Source organism: Bacillus rossius (assembly GCF_032445375.1).
Source record: "Bacillus rossius redtenbacheri isolate Brsri chromosome 9 unlocalized genomic scaffold, Brsri_v3 Brsri_v3_scf9_2, whole genome shotgun sequence".
NCBI lineage: Eukaryota > Metazoa > Arthropoda > Insecta > Phasmatodea > Bacillidae > Bacillus > Bacillus rossius.
The window spans coordinates 19,792,908-19,816,237 of NW_026962013.1; the positions used below are offsets into that span (position 1 = coordinate 19,792,908).

The 23,330-nt window shown below is 34.6% G+C and overlaps 1 protein-coding gene across 2 annotated transcripts; it reads right to left on the reverse strand.

The window, feature by feature from the left end:
* Window positions 1-1,686: 1,686 nt before the first annotated feature.
* Window positions 1,687-22,766, reverse strand: LOC134543320 (trans-Golgi network integral membrane protein 1-like). Of its 2 annotated transcripts, XM_063388263.1 has the most exons (15): window positions 21,873-22,736; window positions 18,135-18,341; window positions 16,964-17,029; window positions 15,953-16,012; window positions 15,663-15,860; window positions 15,509-15,571; window positions 15,317-15,379; window positions 15,158-15,220; window positions 14,717-14,767; window positions 11,829-11,879; window positions 11,224-11,292; window positions 9,449-9,493; window positions 6,713-6,826; window positions 5,493-5,614; window positions 1,687-2,835 (listed from the first exon to the last, which is right to left on the reverse strand). In XM_063388263.1, the coding sequence occupies exons 1-15, from the start codon at window positions 22,420-22,422 to the stop codon at window positions 2,689-2,691; spliced, it is 1,869 nt and encodes a 622-aa protein (XP_063244333.1). In that variant the 5' UTR covers window positions 22,423-22,736; the 3' UTR covers window positions 1,687-2,688. The 2 variants fall into 2 exon arrangements, with proteins under 2 accessions (XP_063244333.1, XP_063244334.1); XM_063388264.1 differs by lacking the exon at window positions 16,964-17,029 and having other exon boundaries at window positions 21,873-22,766.
* Window positions 22,767-23,330: the final 564 nt, after the last annotated feature.

The following is a 23,330-nucleotide window of genomic DNA, read 5'->3' on the forward strand; positions in this document are numbered from 1 at the left end:
CTTTGGATATGAAAAGATCTTGGGCAAATAAACTGAGAGTCAACTTAATATTGCCAAAAAAAAAAAAATTATTTACTTAAGATTGCTTCAAAACCGGATAATTACAAAATCTAAGTAATAATCTAGAAATACAATACTGAAAGAATGTCTTAAATGCTTGGATACATTCCTCCTTCCCAATAAAATTTAATTAAAAATCTAAACCTTGATAATTGGCTGTAAAACATTTTTCGTGACTCCTGTAAAATGTATGAAACTGGAATAATTAAATAATCCAGCCAATGGACTGAGCTATGTATTTAATAATATTATAGCAATTAGATAGGCCTACACAAAGAAAATGTATTAATTTATGTTTGCTGAGCCAAATTTGTATAATCCAGTAAAAAGGTGAAAATTTTCCAGTGACGAGGTTTGAACCACGTCAAAAACTACTCCTTAAATTTCACAACCGCATGCTCTGCCGCAGTGCTACCAAGAATATTGGAACTTAAGAAGGAGACTATGTATTATCAATAGTGTAATATCAGGTTTCTTTCATATTTAAAACCAAGCTGCAGTAATCCTTGCATCAAACAACTCACAAAAAACATGGTTTACCGAAACACCACTTACTACCACAAATCTGCTGCTTGTTTAATTTACAGTGCGCAAAACTATTTCTGACACTAGTTACCAAGCAGTGTTGTGAACTTCATACTGAGAAATTTCTTGTTAAAAGGCAGAGGTAAATATCTAATTAATGATATGAAAATGTTTAAAATATATCCTTTGATAAATGTATTAGTGTTGGTATTAATAAACAGCATTCCATTTTTTATTTGCAAGGTTCGGGTCTTAGGGGGGAACTTTTCCCCCCTTTCCCACCCCCTTGAATCAGTCAGTTTGCTTAATGGATGACAGACCTATTGCACGTGGTTTGCATGTTTCTGTGAGAAATACGTTGCAATACTTAGGTACTGATTGATTGCAGTTGCAATCATCTACAGTTGCTGAAAAATCCAAAAAATTATTAAAAATGCTAAGGAAATTGGAAATTGTGCTGATGGAAGGCAGTGGAAAGTCATATACATGACTGGAGAAAAAAATTTTTTTTTAGTGATGGTGTATTTCCATATATTTATTCAAAATATGAGAATTTGTGTGTACTTCTTAATTTCCCAATTTATTACATTCTTTATAACATAGCATTGATTTTGGTCATTCGTAGCCAGGATGTTGATAGCGCAGAAAACAAAATTACCGTGGTTGGTAGCTGTTTTACGTTCATGACGATTGTTACTCACATCACAGTAAACATGTTATAATTACATATTGATCTATATTTAATAGTACTCTTGTAGTAAGAATAACAAGAGCTTATGGCAATAATTAGCAAACGTCAACCACGGTACCGAGAATGCAATTAGGTTTACAGAAAACTTTAAAGGCAATTACGGTATAATATAACTTTGAATGAATAATTACCAAAGACCTGAATAGACATTTAATAAAACTTGAATAATGGTCACAAGTTCTGTTTTAAAAGTTTGGTATGAGGCTTATTCTAAACAACAAATATTTTTGGTTACTGTCAAAATATTAGGGGTATAAGACTTATTTGAGGGCACAACTTATTCGGGTAAATATGATATACATGTAATAAAATTATAACTACAAGTTCAGAACTCAATAAAATAAAACAGAAACAATTAAACAAACTGCTTTTATTATAGAAAACACATAAACAACATTTGAGGAAATAATTTTCTATATTTTTCCATAAAATCACATTTTATACTAAAAACATAACTAAAAATAAACAATTTTCTTAGTTGCAACTCTGGTTACTAGCAAAAAGATTAATTGTAAATTGAGAAATTTTTTTCCATTTCAAAACTATTTTTGCTAATAAAATAATAATAATAATGAAGTACTTAACACTGTGGAAAACTAAATAAGATTAAACAAATCACTCCTTTCATACATTTGCACAAAGAAAAAAAAATGCAAAACACCATAATAAATATTAAATATGCCACAACAACCACGACCATCAAAATACTGAAAAATGTCAATCCCAAAAACTTAAGATCAGAAATGTTCATGTTCATTCAGCAAAGTTATTATAATTAATAGTACTTGCATGCTTAATTTTTATATTGTAGCTATAAGATTACTGGAAAAAAATTAAATTAGAAAAATTACAAACATCAAAAAGATATTCAGAAATGAACAATTTATTTCTCCAATAAATTAATAACTGAGCTGAAAAAATTCACACAATTTATAAAACTAAACAGCAAAAAAGTAATCCCAAAAAATTTAGATAACTATTTTAATTTGAAATGTGGGGGAGTGTTGATGAAGGGAAAGGAAGTGATGAAATAACATATTTCTTACAAACCACATTTCATATCTTGCACTAATCATCATATTTCTTCAGCAATAAAGTAAATACAAGTTTTGTATAGTTGCATTAAGCAAACACACCGTATCACAAAGAAAAATACACTGAAAAAGGTCACTGGAACTGTATAAAAATTGTGCAAAAAAAATTAAGTTCAGATTGCTCAAACAGGCACGGAAATTTGTCCCCCTTTGAAAACATTATTTACAGTTGGTATCCATATCTGACGGAATGCAGCCGGCTGGCCACGGGAGTCCAAGCCGAGTGGCTGCGCGACTCTCTCCCGCGTGGCGCGGGGCTCAGTAGATGACACTCGTCACCGACTGCTTGCAGGAGGACGTCACCGCCTCCTCCAGGTTGCTGTCCAGCTTGCGGTACTTGGTGGAGCTCTGGTGCCGCCGCCGGGAGTTCCTCTTCGAGTGGCCTTCCAGCGTGAGGGCCAGGATCTGGAACATGTTCCAGGCACACTTTCAACTACTCTCTGCTGCTCGTAACGGTCCCTCTATCGATCCCCTGGTAACAGCCGGAGAAACAGTCGACACTAAACCAGTCTCACATTATTTATTCTAGTTCAAACCCACCCATCCACCAAGATTTTTCTTTTTTGTCGTTTCAAACGTCCCATTAAGGAGCCCGCCTGATCAGAGCTGGATTCAGTGAAGCAAATAGATAATGCAGACACTGCTACTGCATCTAGCGTGGTGTCGCCTCTAAGCACAAGGCTCTGAACTGGCACACAGTCTTTTCTCTTCGTGGACAGGGCAACTATGACATTTGAGCCGTGACCATAACATTAGATGGTGAAAAAGCAAATTATAGCCATTTTCATTAATTTACACAAGGAATACAGAAACAAAACTACTCATCCGCTGTTAGCATAGTCTTAAATGCTTTTTGTAAACAGACTCCACTTGGATATCTTGAATAGTTTTCATATCGTACTTTTTTATTCTGAAGCTCTGCACACCGTGTGCACGCCCCGGTAGGCAGAGCCCTTAACTGCAAGGTCATTGCAAACTACAACACACAGCTACACAGGACAGGAAATCTTTTCCAAATGGCAAGAAACCAGCCCAGCATTTTGGAAAACCATGGAGAACCAAGAGGGAGACTGCCAAGCTGGGATTCCAACTCGGATCCTATATGGTATGTGAGTCCAGTTTGCTAACTGCTTACACCCCGTTTCTCCACATTTGGCGAGGAGTTCACTCTTCCACTTGCCGGTGCAAAGAAGCTGCTCCAAGATGCAGCAACCCAAGCTACTGCCTTCCCCACCATCTAAATGAGTTTATTAAAGATCTATTATGTTTTCTGATCATATTTAGTACTTGATGAGGATTCTCAAGGTCATGTCGATAACAGCTACTTATTCCTTTTGAGATGTATTATGTGATAGCTGAGTGTGTCACAATAATAGCTTACATTATTTCATGCTTTTAAGTATGTTTTATGATTTGGCTACTCTATGGTGTATAATCCTAATTTTTTTTTTCTGTTTGTTTGCTTGCTTATTTATGTTTTTATGTGCTTTCACGTTTTTTTTTTGTTTTGTTTGTTTTATGTCTTAAGTTAATTAATGTGGGGAGACACAGATTGCTCTAGAAGGTTCGAGAACAATCGGGCTGATGCAATGGTTTTATCAGTAATATAAGTGTGAGAGACAGACAGTGCCTGAGTGTAGGGAAGACTAGAAGTGATTTCAGTTGTGCCCGTGATTGGCTGGTTTTTTCTGTGCATTTATGTGATTGTTCAGAAATTACATCACAAGAGCACGCTTGTTCCTCAGAAAGAACAAAGTCAGCATCTGTACGAGGTAACGAATTTGCGTGTCGGGCAAGGGCTCAAACTTAACAAAAGAACGTAGAGGTGGCGCAGAATTTTGTGGCTGTGGTCGGGGCTACACCATCTATATTTAACCTTTTTTTTGTCATTCGGAACTTTATTTAGAGATTTTGGCCACAGTCATTGGTAACAGCCCACAGTGATGATAGATATGTTCCAAGGACAGTGACATTCGGCTTGTACCGGGAGCTGCAAGCAAGTATGGGACTTACAAACGAACACTACGTATTTTTAACTTTTGGCACCAACGAACAGTAAATATGTGGTTTGGAATCAGTGAAGATGTTTTGTTCGACCTGTCTGTATTTTTGTCATGCACTTGTTTGTGAATATTTGCTAAAGTATATAAAAACAGTAAAAATCCGAGTGACGTTATTTTAGTAATCAATAATCGTCAAACATTTTTCTCCCTGGAACTTAAATAATATTTCAACAGTCAATCAAATTTTCTTGAAGTGTTCATGTATGTGTAAACCACCAATTTTGAGCTTGCCGGAGCCTGGATTATTACAATATGCAAAATCAACACAAATCCACTTCTAATTACACTGTCATTGAGTTAGATAATACAGAGATGGCAGAGAAACTAAACTCTCACTACTGTTTCTTAGTACCCAGACAGATTGCATGACCAAAAACCTTTTTTTACGAAAGTTATACAACACCCTCCACAGCACACACAGTACACATACTATCTAAAAGTTAACTCTGGAAAAAAAACACAGTGGTCTGCTATATTATAGGTGTACTAACTTATTAATAAACCTTATTTTTTGACAGTGAATTACATATAAATAAGTAACTAGCTTAATAGGAAACACAATTGTAAACCTGTACCATTAAAAATTGAAACAGTTTTAAATAAAGTTTCTAAAACATCTACTACGTAATTCAAGAGAACAAATACGTGAAAAAATTTCTTTACTTGTTAATTTACATGCATAAACACCAGAATTTTCAGTACATACAAAAACTACCTAGAGGCTAAAATATAAATTATAGCAGCCAGAATAAGTGAAAAAGTTTTAAAATACACACTTAACTGAAAAGCATAAAAAAACACACACACACAAATTCCCACAAACAAGTAAAACTTAAAAATCAGAGTGAAAGATAAACCAATACTAAGCATAACTATAAATTGGTGTTGCATTTTATTCTACATGTCGAATGAACATAACATCACTTTGCTGCACTCAGATTTATTGCCACTTGTGTACCATTCATTAAAAAAGTAATAAAGGAAAACCAATTTCATTACCTTCTGCTTGTTGTGGAATGCCAAGTACCCTATGATGCATAGTACCACCATTGTCACAAAGTACACAAAGAAATGTGAATCTTCAGCATCAACATAGTCAGAAGGCAACTGGCCAGTCTTCACTGCAACACAATAATAAATAATAACATAAAAATGTGTTGGAATTTATGTTCATTAATTTTATTTACTGCTCAGTAGAGCCATATTACGAATAATTCACTAGCTAAACAGACACACCTACTCTGCTAAAAATAATAAGTCATTATAAAAAAAAATTTAAGCTATGCATTATTTTTGATAATTTCTGATATTTAAACAATAAAAGGATAAAGAAAAAGTATGCTTTTGTTTGTTTACTAAATACATCATACAATTTTAACTTTATTACCATAAATTACAATAAATATTAGGCAACAACAGTTAACAATTTTATTTTGGCCATTTAAATTATATGTTGTTAGTTGATGGATTTTTCCTAATTGTATACGAATGTCAGGAATCGGTATGTCCGTGTGTGTGGTTGAGTGAGGGGTTCAAAATCAGTAGTTCAAAATTAAGTCTTCGATTCTGATTGTTAAAGGAATTAAAAACACCATCAAAAAATAACTCAACGCTCACAAGTTATAATGCAGTTATATGAGACTAGGTTACTTGGGATTGAGCAGAAGTCATAAGAAAAATTTAAGACATAAAAGTTAATTGCTCTACTACAAACAAGTCATAACAAACTTAATTATTTTATATCTTGATGAAAAAAAATTTGGTTAAGGTATTATTCACCCTAAAGAGTAACTTATACACTGCCATATTTTCAACAAAAACTAAAATAAAAATGCTCCACAGGAATAAAATGACACATCAACCAAGTCTGTTTCACTTACAGAAAACTACTTAGTAAAGCTCTTTATAGAAACTTCTAAACATGCAAAACCTTACGAATTTCTTTAGCTCTCATAAAATATTATTGTAATCTATTTTAGACAAGCTTTGGCCTTCCATGAATTTCCATATATGTGAACATCAAACTTATTGTAATGAAAATTTAGTAAGGTAAAAAAAAACAGTACGTGAAGGTACAAAGCAAACAGTTGTATCTTATTATTACCAATAGCTTTAAACATAACCTAATATGTGAATAAAATTGTGACATGACAATACTATTTTCAAAGAAAAATAAGTTGTTTAAATTAATTAAAAGTACAATATAAAGGAGTTATTACCTTCTCTACTTGGGTCAATAGCAGACACTCCTTTATCTGAGTCATCACCAGGAACTTCTTTAACTGGATCAACACCAGGAGGAGGAGGAGGCATTTCACTATCCCCAACTGTATCTGAAAATAATTACGTATTTAAGCTGACATCATGTTGCTGCACTAGAAGAAACACCAATAAGTACTCAAATTATGTATGATGATAATAGAATATACTTTAAAAAGATAAGATAATTTTAAAGGTGACCTCATCTCAAAGTTAAGGTTAGTAGCCATGCTATTATAATATTTATATGTATAATATAAATATTTTCAGAGTGATTTTGTAAGCTTTATGGTCAACTTTTTGTCGTGGGGAATTCACTGACATGAAAGCAAGCGTGTTAATCGTAACCAAGGGTGCCACTACATGACACAAGGACCCGGCTATCAACTCCCTCTCGGGGTCGTTACATGACCCATGTGGGAGCTAGGCTCGAATTCCCCTGTAGTCGGTTGCAGTCTACCCTGTCCGCCCGCTCTCAGTGGCGGGCACGCTATCCTTACCACTGGACGATCGTCGGTGGGCTCGTAAGGTGACCCAAACACGCTTCAAGACTCGGTACAACGTGAACACTTGGTCACATAACCTAAGTACTAAAGGCTGCAGTCAAGATGATGTTTTATTTGCACAAAACCGCTACGCGTAGTTCTCTCCCTCTTGAAATACTGAATACAAATGCCAATGGCAATCGAATCGGCTTACGGCAGCAGCACACCACGTGAACTGGTCTAGAAGTTAATGTCGTCATGAAATACGATACGTCAGGTTGCAAATTAAATATTTAATTGAAACAGTCAGCCGCCTGGAGCAGGCCTCAAGAACAAAATAAAAAGGTTTAAATAATAACTACAACGACGGATGTTAGCTAATCAAATATTGCATAAAAGTGAAGTCCTCGGGGTGCAGCGACGCATCCAGCTCCAAGCGACGAACGAAAGCGACTGGGCTGCGGTCCGGGTGTCATGGCGACCGGAAGCCTCGGCATTACCTTTATGTGACAGTTACTTCATTAGCGACAGAACAAAAAAAAAACCCAAGCTCTTAATAAAGGATTACAACTAATTATTAAGCATTACGAACATTCACATGTATTAATAATAATCATCACTGAAATTCAAAAACAAACCGCCCGCGTTAACGGTGCGTTCAGAAGTTGGCGCATAGAGCTGCTCCGTCCTTACCTCCTGCCTGCAAACACAGTTACGCTTAAGGGGCTGAAATAAAGATATAAAGTAAAAATGACAATTAATGAAATTAGGCAATTGGGGTGGGTGGCAATGGCTCTAAGGGTGCCTCTTGCAGGGCGAACTACAACGCACGCACGCACGCACGCACGCACTACACACTCACTGGCGGGAGGTTCGAAACAGAGGGTGCGGGTGGGAAGAGAGGGGCCTGAGGTGGAGCGAGGCACATCGGGCTTAGGGAGGGCGTAGCCCTGGTCTACGTCAACCTTATCGTGCTTAATTCAATGGCAGGATCAAAGACGTTGTTAACTTGCTACTGACCTCACCTTTCGAGATAAAATTGCGGACTGATGAAATAAAATGTACGAAAGGTTAAATAAGATGTGAAATACAAAAGATACACAAATATTACTACAGCATAATTCAGGAGTTATTTACTTTGTTCACAGATGCTGAATTTTTTTAAAAATAGAGCATTAAATGGATTGACTCATGAAACTTATTATTGTAATTAAATTCTATCAAATAATTTTTTTTACACATTTATGTTATACAGTATTTTATTACATGAGATGTGTCACTAATATATTTAATAATTTAATGTATTAAGTTCTAATGACTATGTAAGTGTAAACAAAATATTTTAATCACTATTTCCTGTATATTACTTTGTATAAAAGTAGCTCATATTTATCTCTATATAATAAACAATTAATAGCAAATTAACTGTAAATGATAGCTTGTGTACAAGAAATCTTTGAAATTTTTTCAACATAGTATCTTTTATTGAGCTAAGGAAAAAAAAAGTCTCCAAAACTAAGAAAATGATGTGTTATTTCTTTGACGACCAGAGGTTCGAGAATACCAAGATATAGATAGTGTTGTTAAGAGAAAATGAAAGTTATGGCTAATGTTAACTGGCGAAATTTAGTGCTAGCACCCCCAGACAAAAAAAATCATTTGTATTTTGGACCAATATTTCATCAATTTAAAGTCTAAATTGTTAGGAAAAAATTTTAAAGTAAAGATTTATATATTATGGTTTTTATGATTCTAGAGTTGAGGTTAGGGCAGTCCAAAGACTACCTAATATGGGCATAATTAGTTTGAACAACCTCTATTTGTGTTTTGACATTTACATGTTTTATGTTATATTTTATCTTTATCTTACTGACTCTTGAAATAATATGTTAATTTATAAAATTATTTGGCATATCTAGAAGTTTGTTTATTTAATTTCTAATGCAATCTAGGTGTACATATCAAACCATGTTAACCCTATGTAAGTAACGTAACACACACACAGTATCATATACTATGTATGCACGAAAAATAGATTCTCAGATTAATGATCTGATTTATTCCTGTAGTATTTTAGTAGTGTCACCTGAGCATTTTATACATAAAACAGTTTTAATCTGCAAGTATAGTAGTAACCACTACTTCACACTATGCATACTATTTTCCAAGAACTAAATTTATAGCATTTTTTCTCTTATTTATATTTTTTACCTGGGTACTGCTGTATATCAGAACCATCAACAGCAGGAGATTCACCTGAAAAAAGTATTTTCACTGAAATTATTTCAATTGGATGGAGCAATTAATTGTAATTTTGGCACATAAAATGTAGAACTTGTGAAAAAGTTCGAAAAATCACAAACTTTTGCAGGACTAATCTAGCCTACCGTATTTATACAGTGTTATCGGAAATTCCCCCCTTTTCTTGTTCATTAAGCTCATTCTAACTGTTGGAAAACATTGGGTTTAAAAATGTTTTAAAAAAACATGAATTTTGAACGAGGACTTGAAATCAGGTAGTTAAAGGAAGAATGAAAGACAACTACGAGACAATGTGCACTGTCGACATTGACGAGCTGCTCCCCTCTCATCTTCACCCTCGCCGGCAGTCCCTTCCTCATTACCAGAGACACCCACAAGGGGAGGCCAGCTACTCGTCATCAGCAATTTTGTCCGGATTCACAGTGTATGCAGGGCTCGACTAGAAATGAAAGTGACACCTAGTGGGAGCTCCATATGGTCAAGCGTATAGGAAATAACATTTCTGTACATTAACACTTTTATGGTAGCATGATTTCCAAGTAGTGGTTGGCGCAGTTGCAAGAATTTGGATTCATAATTAGAGGGTCGCTGGTTGGAGTCCTCGTGCAGAAACATTTTTCTTCTTTGGCTTCTTTTCAATTTTTATTATACTTATGCCACAAATGAACCAAAATAAAGTGTAACGTATTGTATTTATTTATATTTATAAAATTTTGACCCTAGCCATAGCCTATATACAATACGGACCAATCCCAGCATTTGCCTGAGGACACTTCAGGGAACCAGAGAAAACAGAAATCAGGATGGTTGGTACGAGATTCAAACTCGCATCCTCTAGAAATACTTTCAAAACACTGAAAATGAAAAGAAATCAAATAAGTAATTCTAATATTGTAATAACACCTGTGTTTTTTTACAAAACACAATTGAGAAATGTTCATTTAATTTCTTTTGTCATTTAAACCCCAAAGTAAAATTTATTTAATAAACTACAACATAAACAAAGAAGAATGACACATGATAAATGATAAATGTACAAACAACCATTATTCAGATTGAGCAGTTGGCTGCAATAATCGCTGGAGAATTCACTTCTTGCAACTGTGAGAGACTATGGTATCGAACATAACCAAAGTTGCCAACTTTAGTGGTATTCCAAATGTATTGTTTTTTTAAAATACTTAAGTTATGAAAACAACCATTTCATTTCTTGTAAAGAATAAACCTTTTTTAATTTTTTTATATGAGATAGTACTTTTAGTCATTAAATAAATCATAACTCTTGCCCATATAAATCTCCCTTAGAGTGCATTGGAGAAGCAGTTAAGAGAAAGCGAGGGAAAGAGATACATATCTGCTTACTTCTGTGTTTATAAGGAAACGATCCCCTTTTCATGAAATTTACATTTTGATAAAAACTTCATGCTAACAAATTTTGTGCTAAATAAATTATGTTCATTGCATGAAATATGTTAAAACATTAAAATTATGTGATTTAAGACAAGATATTGTTAAATTGCTGATTAATTTTTTTTTTATTGTAGTTTGTATTTCAATATAACAGCATGTGCCGACTTGCTATTCAGTATATTTAATGTTTATCATAATTCATCATAAGATCTTTTCCCCATAAAGCAAAAAAGAAAATGTCAAAAGCAGGATAAAATAATAAAAGGTCCCACAATGACAATTACAGTCTACACAGACTTGTTCAATTAAGTTACCTCCATCAAGCTCAATTTGTGGGTTGGCAGATTCATCGAAGCCAGGTGCTTCAACGGAAGACTGAATACCTGTCAAGTGAACCACACTGATGTTACAACTTGAAATTAAGTAAAAACATTGCTAACATGTACTTCCTGGAAATTTGAAATTTATATGTATTATGTACAAATAAAATTAAGATATATGGAAAAATTTCAATGGGGAAAAAAATAGTGTCTTAAATACTCCAGTGATCTTCTAGTAGCCATGGATGTAGTTCCATATAAAATAAAATTTTATAATTGGTATTATTAAATTATAGAAACATGCTATAAATGTAGAAAGTTCAATTTTACTTTAATTTTATCAAAATATTATTTATTTTTAATAATTGTGACATATTAGTCCTTACAAATTTTTTCCTAGGGATATGAGAATGATTCTATAAGTGAAAAATTTAGTGGCAGGTAACTTACATGAAATTGTTTGAAAAGTTTATTTAGAAATGATTTAGTTTGGAAAGATTTTTGCAATATTGTATTGCAAAAGCAATGATTGTAAGAAATTATTTAAAGATAAGTAATCTAATTAAAAAGCAATTCAATTTTTCAGAGTAAATTCTCACCTGGACTGTTTGCAGCACTGGTTCCTTTTGAGTTTGGAGGTTGTTGATTACCTATAAAGTAGAAACAAAATACAATAACTCTCCACAGACTACAGGCGGATTATCAACGGCACCTTCACAGCTTATTTAGTTCCCTACAAATGCACAGCAAAAATGAAAGAAAAGGCAATGGAAGTTGATCCAAAATATTTTCACTCACCAACAGCGGTTAAGTTAATGTATTGTAGTGTTACTACCAGTGATTTGTATGTCACGAAAAAACAAAACAATTTTTAAAAAAAAATTGAGAACCACATTAGTGGCAGCTTAGTGAGTCAAGTCTGCACCACATACTTCATATTGGATAGATAGGGTAGGCAAACAGCACCACAGAAAAATTGTGTCCATCGTTTATGATGCCAAACCTAAGTGTCCCTTGGTTTACCAAGGCAGTTAAGATACACCACCGTAACAACGGGTAGACAAACAGCTAAGGCACTGCAAGGTCGATGGTAGATCCTGCCGTTAACCCCCCTCCCCTAGCGGCCACCTCGACCAAAGAGACAGTGAGTGCGCGACGTTTGCCAGGACGGCTGCGTGTAGCGTTGTGCAAGGTTTGTGCTGTGGCATCCCGCGAGCCTACGCCCAGCAATATTCTCGCCGGGCAACGGCCTTTCTACCTCCCCCACCGCCACTGGTGACATCACGACCCTGAGAGCCAATCCCATATCGTGTTTGCCGCGGTGCGCAGCTCCCAACTCCATCCTCCTAGCTGGTGCCCTTTTTCAAACAACCCCCACCACCTCAGCCATCCTCACACACCATCAGCAAACTCCAGTCATTCCATCACCATTGCATCCCATCCCCACCAAGGTAGTATGCACACACTGAACTAAATATTTTGGCAAAAGAACAGTCAAACTTGCATGTGATGATAACCAAATGCAGCTGATATGTCATCAAGGTTATGAAATGTAATTGTAAATTTTTCTGCGTTCAAATCTCTACAATACTTTAAATAGTTCTAAAAAAAATTGTTGTATCATTTAAAGACAAACACGCATGTCAATGTGTGCAGTATATTATTTTGACAGTTTTGATGGCAAGTCATAAGCCAACGATGCTCTGAAGTGCAGAAGACAAGAATACATCTAAATCATGTTCAAAATCTATGGTCTACCCCAGATGTTCAGCACACGGTACGATGCACTTTTCTGTCCAACACTCAACCTTCTCCTCACCCTTCTACTAGTGATGACCTGGCAGTCAGCACAATTTACGTATATTTATCATGCTCCGCATTATTTTAAATAATTCTACACATTAAATTTTGTGTCAAAGTTTTGTACCATAAGTGTACTTGCATTTGCAAGTGAGAACAGATGAATTTCCTCGTTACCACGGTTAGATGTTACAATCACTGGCTAGTACTGAAAAACTTGCTCATATTTATTGCAGTTGTTTTGATTTTGTATGAGGATGGGCTGATGTAATAATATTGCCAGTCACATAAGAATGAGAAAGAGAGAAAAAGAAAGGGAAAGAGGAAGATAAAAAAAAAGGGGGAGAGAAAGGAGAGGGATGGAGAGGAGAGAGTAAAGAGAGAGAAAGAAAGAGGAGCGTGAGACATGTTTCCCTGCACCAGTATTGGCTGATATTTTTTTTTTTCCTGTTTATTTTGTGATTGGTCAAAAATTATATCACATGACCATCCTTACTCCGTCTTCAGGAAAAAGGGCAGATGTGTTTTCGTGGTACCGAAAGGTCACAGTTGGGCGATGGCTCAATTAAATAACAATGTAGTGAGTTAAAGTAAATTTCATGGCTGTGGTCCAGGCACCGCCAATTTATAAAAACTATGGATTTCTTATTTAAAATTCGTTGACTATGGTCGGTGTTAAGCCTTCAACAAAACTTTAAAATTTGTTTTTCGTCATTGCTCCAAAGACAGGGTCCTTGGCTTGTACAGTGAGTTTGTGTGTAATCACAGGATATTAACATGGGACTAAATCTTTGTTTTGTCAGACATTTTGGAACCATTTTAAAGTACAAAACTGTTTTCTTGAAGCAACGAACCCTTTTTTGTAATGTGTTGTGGATAATCCAGAACAGTGCTGTAATCTTTAAATGGCAGTCATTGTGAGTTGTGGATTTTAGTGACGGAATAATAAAGCAGTGTAAAAATCAGTAATTGTTCTCAAGTAATTTTATTTTCAACATGAATCATTCATAGCAATATTTTTATGAAATTTCAACAGTATTTTCCAACTCAACTAATTCTCCAAGTACCGTTATTATGCAATGTGCAATCTACGCCAGTGTTGCACTAGTCTGATGTCTGGAATGTACAAACTACATACTATAGATATAAACTCAACAGAAATTATCTACTTAAAACAACTGGCATTTAACTGTCACCCTTTAACAGTCAACAACAACCATTACTATGTATTTTTTAAAAATAGTGACAACTTATATTGGTGCATCACACATTTTCATAATTTTTACAGTTATGTAAAAAAAACTTGACTATCACTTATTTCATTTAAATGCAACCACAATGTATTATTAACAAGTCATGTATGGATAGTCCAGTGTTGTCTATTTCTGCCTAATAGTCATGTCCTTGTTTCTATAATTATTGTTATTTTTTATGTTTTTGTATTATTTTACCATTTTAAGCTTCCCAGCTATCTATTGGCACGTTACAAATTCGGTAAATGAATTAAATAATAAAAGTTGACAACCGTGAGAGTTTTAATGTTTTATTAGGCCTAAGAAAATATTGCATGTAAGCTACCAAATTGTTCACGGTTTTGAATTATACATAGTATTGCTCCCTGTGATTAGCATAAATAAGGATTGACATCTAATTAAATAAATCCCAATTTTATAAAATAACCACTCACCTACACTGTTTGCATCACCATTTCCTAATGGCTTTGTAGGTTGTGGATTATCTGGAAGAAAAAAATGTAAAACAAATATTATCAAATGACATGACATTTGGTTAAAGAAAATATCCACTTAATCTTAACTTTATACTCATCTGAACCAGTTTTACTTTTTATTTTATTTTTACTATACATACCATAGAAAAATATGAACCCATTCAATGGTGACAGAAACATTAATATATTAGATTATTTAAAAAGTAAACATTTATGTCACTAATGTAATTTATCACTGCACACTGAAATATACAATACTGATGTTCATATACGTTCGGATACATTGTCTAATCTGACTTGAATAAACATGATACCATTTAGACAGTTATTCTAACATAAAAAATAATAAAAAGAAACTACAAAAAATTTAACCAACAAAATTAAAGTCATATAACTTACCTGACATAGATTGGATTTTAGCTTCTGCTTCAGTTTTTTTAATTTCTGAAGCATTAGGTTTTCCTAAAAACATAACACAGAAATATCCATTACTTTAAATCAAAGCTAGGTATACCAAATATTGAGTATGACCAACCAAATTAAGGTCATGTAACTCACCTGGCATAGGTTGAGTTTTTGTGTCTGCTTCTGTATCTTTCTGTTCTGAAGCCTTAGCATTTCCTAAAAACATAACAGAAGAATAATCTTTAGTTTAAATCCAAGCTATACCAAAAGAAATAGTCTTTAGTTTTAATCCAAGCTATACCAAATGTTGAGTATGACCAACCAAATTAAGGTCATGTAACTCACCTGGCATGGATTGCGTTTTAGTGTCTTCTTCTGTTTCTTTCTGTTCTGAAGCCTTAGTATTTCCTAAAATATAACAGAGAAATAGTCTTTAATTTAAATCCAAACTATACCAATTATTAAGTACGACCAACTAAGTTAAAGTCAAGTAACTCACCTGACATAGATTGGGTTTTAATATCCACTTCTGGTTCTTTAAGTTCTGGTTCTTTAATTTCTGGTTCTTTAATTTCTGGTTCTTTAATTTCTGGTTCTTTAATTTCTGGTTCTTTAATTTCTGGTTCTTTAAGTTCTAGTTCTTTAAGTTCTGGTTCTTTAAGTTCTGGTTCTGTATGTTCTGAAGTCTTAGTGTTTCCTAAAAACATAACAGAGAAATAGTCTTTAGTTTAAATCTAAGCTATACCAAATATTAAGTATGACCAACTAAATTAAGGTCATGAAACTCACCTGGCATAGATTGTTTAGTGTCTGCTTCTGTTCTTTTAAGTTCTGAAGTCTTAGTATTGTCTAAAAACATAACAAAAAAATACTATTTAGTTTTAATCCAAACTAAATGAAATATTGAGTATGATAAGTTACAAATTAAAAAAAAATAATATGATTTTAAACCCCAGAAATTGATATGAACAAATTTAAATATGAAATGCATCAAGGCTATCTGTATATGTTGAAATGATTATTTTCAGAGTAGTTCACTGTTTTTACCCTATCCATGGTAAGAAATACCACTACACAGTCTTGTGATCATAGCCAACCACATCTTCTCCAACCAAAAAGACTGGAACAGTCAGTCACCAAAGGTTTCATCAACTGAGATTGGCCATGAGATCTTTTCCACCAATAAACCAACCATGCCATACACCAACACCAAAACCACAGTAGAAACTCACAGGTTCCACTAGTAGTTCAAAATCGTGAAGGTCACAATCCAATTAATAACATGCTGTCGTTTATCAACAATTAACTTCACTGACAATGAATGAGTGAAAAATAATGGCTTAGCCGCTAATACACCTTGGGGTCGTTACAAACGATGAGGAGTCAAGAGGCCAGGTTGGATTGTTGGTGAAACGCATTCGTGGAATGAAAAGGAAGTGTATTGAGAAAACCCACCAGTTCACTGCAAAGTCCAGCACATTTCCCGCTTGTGAATAATCCAGGTGCAGCTCTGGCAGGGATCAAACCTGATTGGCGGTAAGAGATCTCAATACACAACCACAATGGCCTCCCACTTCACAGAATGGTAGAATGACCAAGAATCAGAGCAGCTACAACTATGTCGCAACAAAACTGAAAACACCAACCCCAGTGCAATTATGCGGGCTGATATAAATATCAGTTTAAATAGAAATGTCACTGCTGTTCAGTACGTAAGTATTTACGTAATGTCTACTTTCTTTGTACGTCAATCAAAGATACGTGCAATTTGCATGAGTTTATTTCTCTAAGGATATTTACCTAAAGTTATTGTTTCTTTATCAGTAGTTTTTCTTTCATTATCTATAGTGACACTTTGAACACTCTCTGAAAAAAAAAAAATCAGATCTTTAAATCAACACACATGCACAGTTGTATCACATATATGAGATATGTTCAAAAGAACAGGAATTTTGACATTTTGCGGGTTGTATTAGTAGTCCAATTCTCGCAATTATTTCACTGTTGCGTTGGTAAACATGTCTCAAAACTAATTGTACACTGTGCCATATTGCACGTTTAGTTTGTTGTAAGCTGTCAAAAAGGTTAAATGTGTTTTGGTACCATCTGTGATTTGTTATTTTATTTATTTGTTTAAGAAAATGGATCAGAGTATTTGAATTAAATGTTGTAATAAGAATGGAATACAGTGTAGCAAAGTTTTAGAAATGTTAAATATTGTTTTTGCGACAGGAACATTCAGCTTCAGACGAGGGCTCAGCAAATTCAAGAAACAAATGCAGATCTCGCACCAGCAAGTGCAGCTACCTGCAGAATGCCGCAGAGGTTGGCATGATAAAAATAATCACTTTCATAGTATTAGGTGAGTATTATACAACTGAAGCAGAATACTGACCCCATTACCCTATGTATTAAGTTGGGTTTATAAACGTCACAAAAACGTCACAAAAATGCCAGAGTGCAAGGATGCATTAATAAAAAACAGAGGTTCATCAAACACGCCAAGTTGCAAGACATCACCAAGCCTACAACTTAAAACTGTAAAACTGTAGGGATAAAAAATCATCTTGCTTCTTTCATAATGCTGTTCACGAAAATGTGTGAAATTCCTAATAGTTTGATTTAAAAATGCCCTTTGCTTTTGCTGTGCGACAATTTAATTAGTAGAAATGTTAAACATGTGATAAAAATAAAATTGTAGGCTTCTATACACCACATCTGCATTTTCAAAAGTTTCCAGAACATTTTCACTTCAAATATCGAAGGCAAAAACGCAACCTAAAATGCAAGAAGTTTAAAGTTGGCCAATACTTGCATTCCATTTTTTTTTTGCATCTTGCCTAGTTTACTAACAGGTATTTGAAAATGCAGATATTTAACTTTTAGCATTTTGTGTTTCTTGCAAACTTTATAAACTCAGTCTTACAAATGTAGATGGTCAGGACAAACAAAAAAAATTGACAGAACTTGCCTCCATTAGCTGCATCTTCATGCCCATTCAAGTCTTGTTTACCAGTGCCTTGGATTAGACCACCAGTTGCGTCATTGGGGACTTTCTTGTGGTCATTATCATTAGTTTTCTTTGACTCTTCTGGAACCTTTGCAGAGTGCTGCTGATTATTCTCAGCAGTAGCAGCACTACTTCCTGAACTGGAGCTTCCCGCTATGGTGGGAGGACCTACGGCAGACCAGGACCAACTATCACAACAAACTGCTACATCAGGAATACCTACGTACATGGTTCGTACCCTCTTGAGAAATCAAAAATTAAGGAGATTTTAAGGACCCCTTTACAACTATCAACTATCTGCTGCAATTTTCGAGGTCTGAGATATTCAGTGTCTTGCTTGATTGTATCAACGATAATAGCGCCCTGATGGATTTTCCTGGGTTGGTCATTATATTAATACATAGATGAATATGTGCAGTACCTATATTTGATATTATTGCTGTGTCTATCTCTATGAAAAACAAATAGGTACATAAAGGGAGGAAGCACTAAGAAAAGTCCTAATTAGTTGTTTTTATGACAGTTGCAACAAATAAACCAGTTATAAAAAGCTTTTTTTTTCTTTCTTTCTTATTTTCTGTTACTTACTTCCTTTCATTTGTGAGTTTTTCAAAAACCTTATTTCATTCTTTTCCCATTACAATCTTTACATTTGTTAAGAGTTTTTTTCAAAAATTTAATTTTTTTTTTAAGATATTTCTTAAGTAACTGTCTAAATATCTCTATATTTTATTTGTCTGTCATTCTGTATGTCTGGTTTATTACAAAATATTATACCTCTACATTTTACCACAGTACTACTCCATTTTATGTTTTTTTTTATTAAACCTCCGTGAGGCTGACTCCGTTTTGTTGAGAGTGATGTTTTGAACTGTGATATTACAGATATCACAAACTTCAACTGTTTTATATTTTTGTGGAAGAATAAATAATTGTAGGAACTACATAATAACAATTAATAATACAGATTTACCGATTCACAAAATTTTACAGATATGCCGATACACCAATAAAACCAATACAGGAGAAAACACATTTTGTTAAAAAAATTTCATCATATTTCTACATTACCAAACATAACTCATTCTAAAAAACAATACAAATCGAAAGAGAATCGATTTTAGAAATTTTCAAAATTTATTTGCTTTGCCCCCCTCTCTCACCCTTCTCATTCATTCTGTCAAATTTCCCACCATGTCCCTGACTCACGGATATACAAAAAGCAAAGTTATTGTCCATAGGACAAAGGTAATGATTTTTTGCCACTATGCGCCCCCCCCCCCCCCCCCCCTTTTTCACGCTAAGGGTCATAGTAATGAAATTGTTGTATTGTCTTCCGGATTACACATACTTGCAAAGTTTCAAATATATACGACAATTAGAATCAAAATAAACATAATTCAATTATCCTGATTTTTAAACATTCGTGAGCCAATGACCTCTCCCCTGAGGGGAGGGTGAGGGAGTCTGAGGACCACGAACAGCTTGAAAACACTCCAAATCAAAAGAAAATCTTTTTTTTTTAATTTTAATTTTTTTGGCTTTTATCTCCTCTCCCCAACTGATTGTTACATTGCATTTAAAGTGTGTTCTATTTTGAGTGAAGTTGTAATGAACGAGTCTAATGGAGGTCAAAAATTTGAATTCATTTGTTAACTTTGTTCATTTTCTGTGAGGAATAAGTGCTGTAAACTGAAGTAGCCGACACATTGAATTTGAGTCTTTCCAGGGAATTCTTTGATTACAGCCGTCGTATATTCTGTGTTCATTATGGCTGGTGTTTCATGTGTCCAAGTTTATCCCTGGATCCTGAAGGCTTGATCCTGATGTCATGATCAAGTGGTACATGATGCTTGCTGCTTTAGTTCAGTACATTGGAACATCCTGATGGCATAATTATGTTGGCTTGATCCTGTGGTACATGATGCTTGCTGTTTTAGTTCAATTAATCGGACGATCCTGCACATAAAAGAAATTGTGAAATAACAAAGAATTATGATTGTAGGTTGAAAAAAAAAACTTTCTTTTTGACTTACGATTATATTAGAATCAAATGCATTGGAGGGGGTTAGATACAACATGCAGTGCATGTACGAAGTGAGTGTTGACAATGCCACAGGCGCTAGAAGTTTATTTCCTATTGCCTATCAACATTGTTGCCATGCACTAGATGCCTTATCATTCTTAATTTTCCCATACAAGTAAAAATCACCCGTGTGATATTAATAACGAAGCAATCAGTACCCTCATAAGAGTTCAATTAGTATTTAAATCCTTTTTATCACTTTAAATCGCAAACCTAAACTATTGTTTTTTTTCCACTCTCTGTGTTTAATTTGTTTTTTTATTGCCCTTTTTTTCAAATATATATATTTTACAGACTTGAAACTTCACAGTAATGTTCCTTATGTTATGCAGGATGACATTTTCCGAAAATTAGATCCCATGGGTGGTTAAAACCAGGCAACAGTGGGTACTTTGTCTGCATGAGAACAGGATTTTTCATTGTTCATGCCTTCTGCGTCTCCATGGCAACCGGCATCGCGCGGCAGTGGCGTACCCACAAGGAGGGGCATGTATAATGAGCGGCGCAAGAGTGATCTGCCTGTAGACTGCCGTAGCGAAGTACGGGTACATCAGTTATACGTTGCGTGCACGAGTCGGAAAACCATCGGTGCTCTTCATTTTCTCTCCGGTACATTATAAAGCATTGTAATAAATTTTCACTGAATTTTTTTTATTTACCATTACTGTAAATGGGAGATGTAACTTAATTTTTTTCCATTAGTATAGCCGTGCGAAGCCGGATCGGGCAGCTAGTTTGTTATAAATTTTTTTTCATATTTCAGGTTAGATTTAAAGTTTTTCCTTTCTCAAAGTTATTATGAAAATAATTTTCTGGGTTTTTTGTTTATATTTTTAAAATTCACAAGTTTATTTTTCTCGTAATTTTTTGCTGGCTTCTTTGTGTGGGAAGGCATGCTGACGTGATTTTCCTTCATTTTTTCCATGGCAGAGGCTTTGTTTCACATGCTAGGCGTATGAGTCACGGTCACGGGAGTGCCAGAAAGAGACAAAATCACTGCGTCGTGGGAACAGAAGTAAGCATTTCGTAGAAGCCTCTGTTACCATGCGCCGTGATTGGCTGAAAATTACGTCAGCGAGCCCAGGACACTGCCCGCACAAAGGAAAGGAAAGCTGTAAGATCAGTCATTGTCCGAGCACCAGGCTGAGTGGTCGTTGTTCAGGCAGCGGGCCGAGCAGGCCGTGGCCGGGCGATGGCTAAAACAGGCAATACATTGAACATTGTTTATAAATTTCTTCTTTCTTCGTGACCTTCTAACATGTATGTTCCACTCATCACCTAATTTGAGCTAGCCAGAGGTGGCGAGTGGTAACAGGATCTTCCGATGTACTGAATTAAAATAGCAAGCATTATGTACTACAGGATCAAGCATTCAGGGTCCAGTAATTAACTTCAATATTTGATATGGAAGAATTAGCGTATTTTTAATTCTTCATAGTTAGCTACAGTTGTGCTAAACAAAGAAATACATGATCGTGGGCAGATTGCTGATACAGGTTTTTTCTTTCCATTCTAAAAAGCCGCGACATCTGATTATTACCTCAAACTTAAAAGATATACTAATGTATGTTAAAACTAATTTAATCATGTGATGTAGCAACTGATGAACTTACCATTTTTATTTCCATTGGAACTTATGATCTCAGCGGCCTTGTATATGAAAGAACATAAGGGGTTCACATCGCTTGAAAGATCAATACATACTCGGTTACAGACAGTTGCATTCTGTAGATTTTTCTTGAGTAAAGTCACCCAATCTTTTGTTTGTGTGTAAGAAACATCCAAAAATTCAAGTTTGCTTTGTAACCCTTTACAAATTCCACTTGCAGTTACAGTTTCTTGAGATGACAGCAATTCTTTGATACCTGAATTATTAGATTTATTATCTAAGTCACAAACTTGAAGAAGGCTTCCATACACTCCCATACACAAAAATATTTGTGAATTAAATACAAACTTAGAAGTTTCAAAGGACGGTATTTGCCCATTGCACGGTGTTAAAAATTGTAATTCACTCACGTTAACATTGCAATTACTACGAAACTTTAAATCTGCACCTAGACTGTCCAGAAACATCATTGTAGGACTAACATAATTAGTTCCCTGTGGATATGCGTGCAACCATGTTAATGTATACTGAAGGACGAAAAGAAATATAAACATTGTTAAATAATATTGAATACTTCGTGAAGTGAATAATCGGTACCTAACTTCCTATTTAAAAAGATAAATGTATTCACAAACACTAAAAACACCAAATAAAAACCTAACCAAAGTACTATGGGCCAAAATAATAATGTAGCAGATATTCCACTCTTCGGTTGGCAGTCGCAAGAAAAGCACTTGTTTAATTTACTTCCTAAGCTACTATGAAATATAAATGTCTATGTACAAATTCAGACTAATGTTAATACATCACAACTACTATTTTATTACAAAACTATTCAATGACGTTTCAATTACATCATAGAAAAGAGAGGGAGGGATAGAAAGGCCACTCTCTGAATAACAGCTAGAACGCTATTTGCAGCGCTGTTGTGGCCGTGCACAGTACTAACCATATAAACATTGGTAAAAGAATGATCTAAGTAGCTATTTATGCTAAAACCACCTATGTTACAAGCTAGCATTACTATTGAAGTTTGCAATCACATCTACAGTATTTAGAGCGCGGTTACACGGGAGTCTGAACTACTTCAGGTGAACATGTTCAGCTGTTGAGTGCGGTTACACACAGTCTGAACATGTTTCGTTCGAGGCCATTTCTCATTTAACTTAAACAGGTTGGCAAAGTAGTTCAGATCGACATATCTTCTACATTAGCCTCTGATTGGCTGGTTAGAATATAAACAGTGTTTTGCAGAAATTCTAGATGGAAAGTGTTTCTGGCACAAGTTCGAGTAATATTTTACCGAATGCAACAAAAAAACCAACAGATAATTATACATATTTTTTAATTTATCCTGACCTTAATTTTCTTAAAACTGAGATAGGTACTCTCGCTCAAAAAATAATAAAAAATAAGTTTAAAAATTTTACTGTGCATGTTTGAATTCCCGATTTGTAAAAAA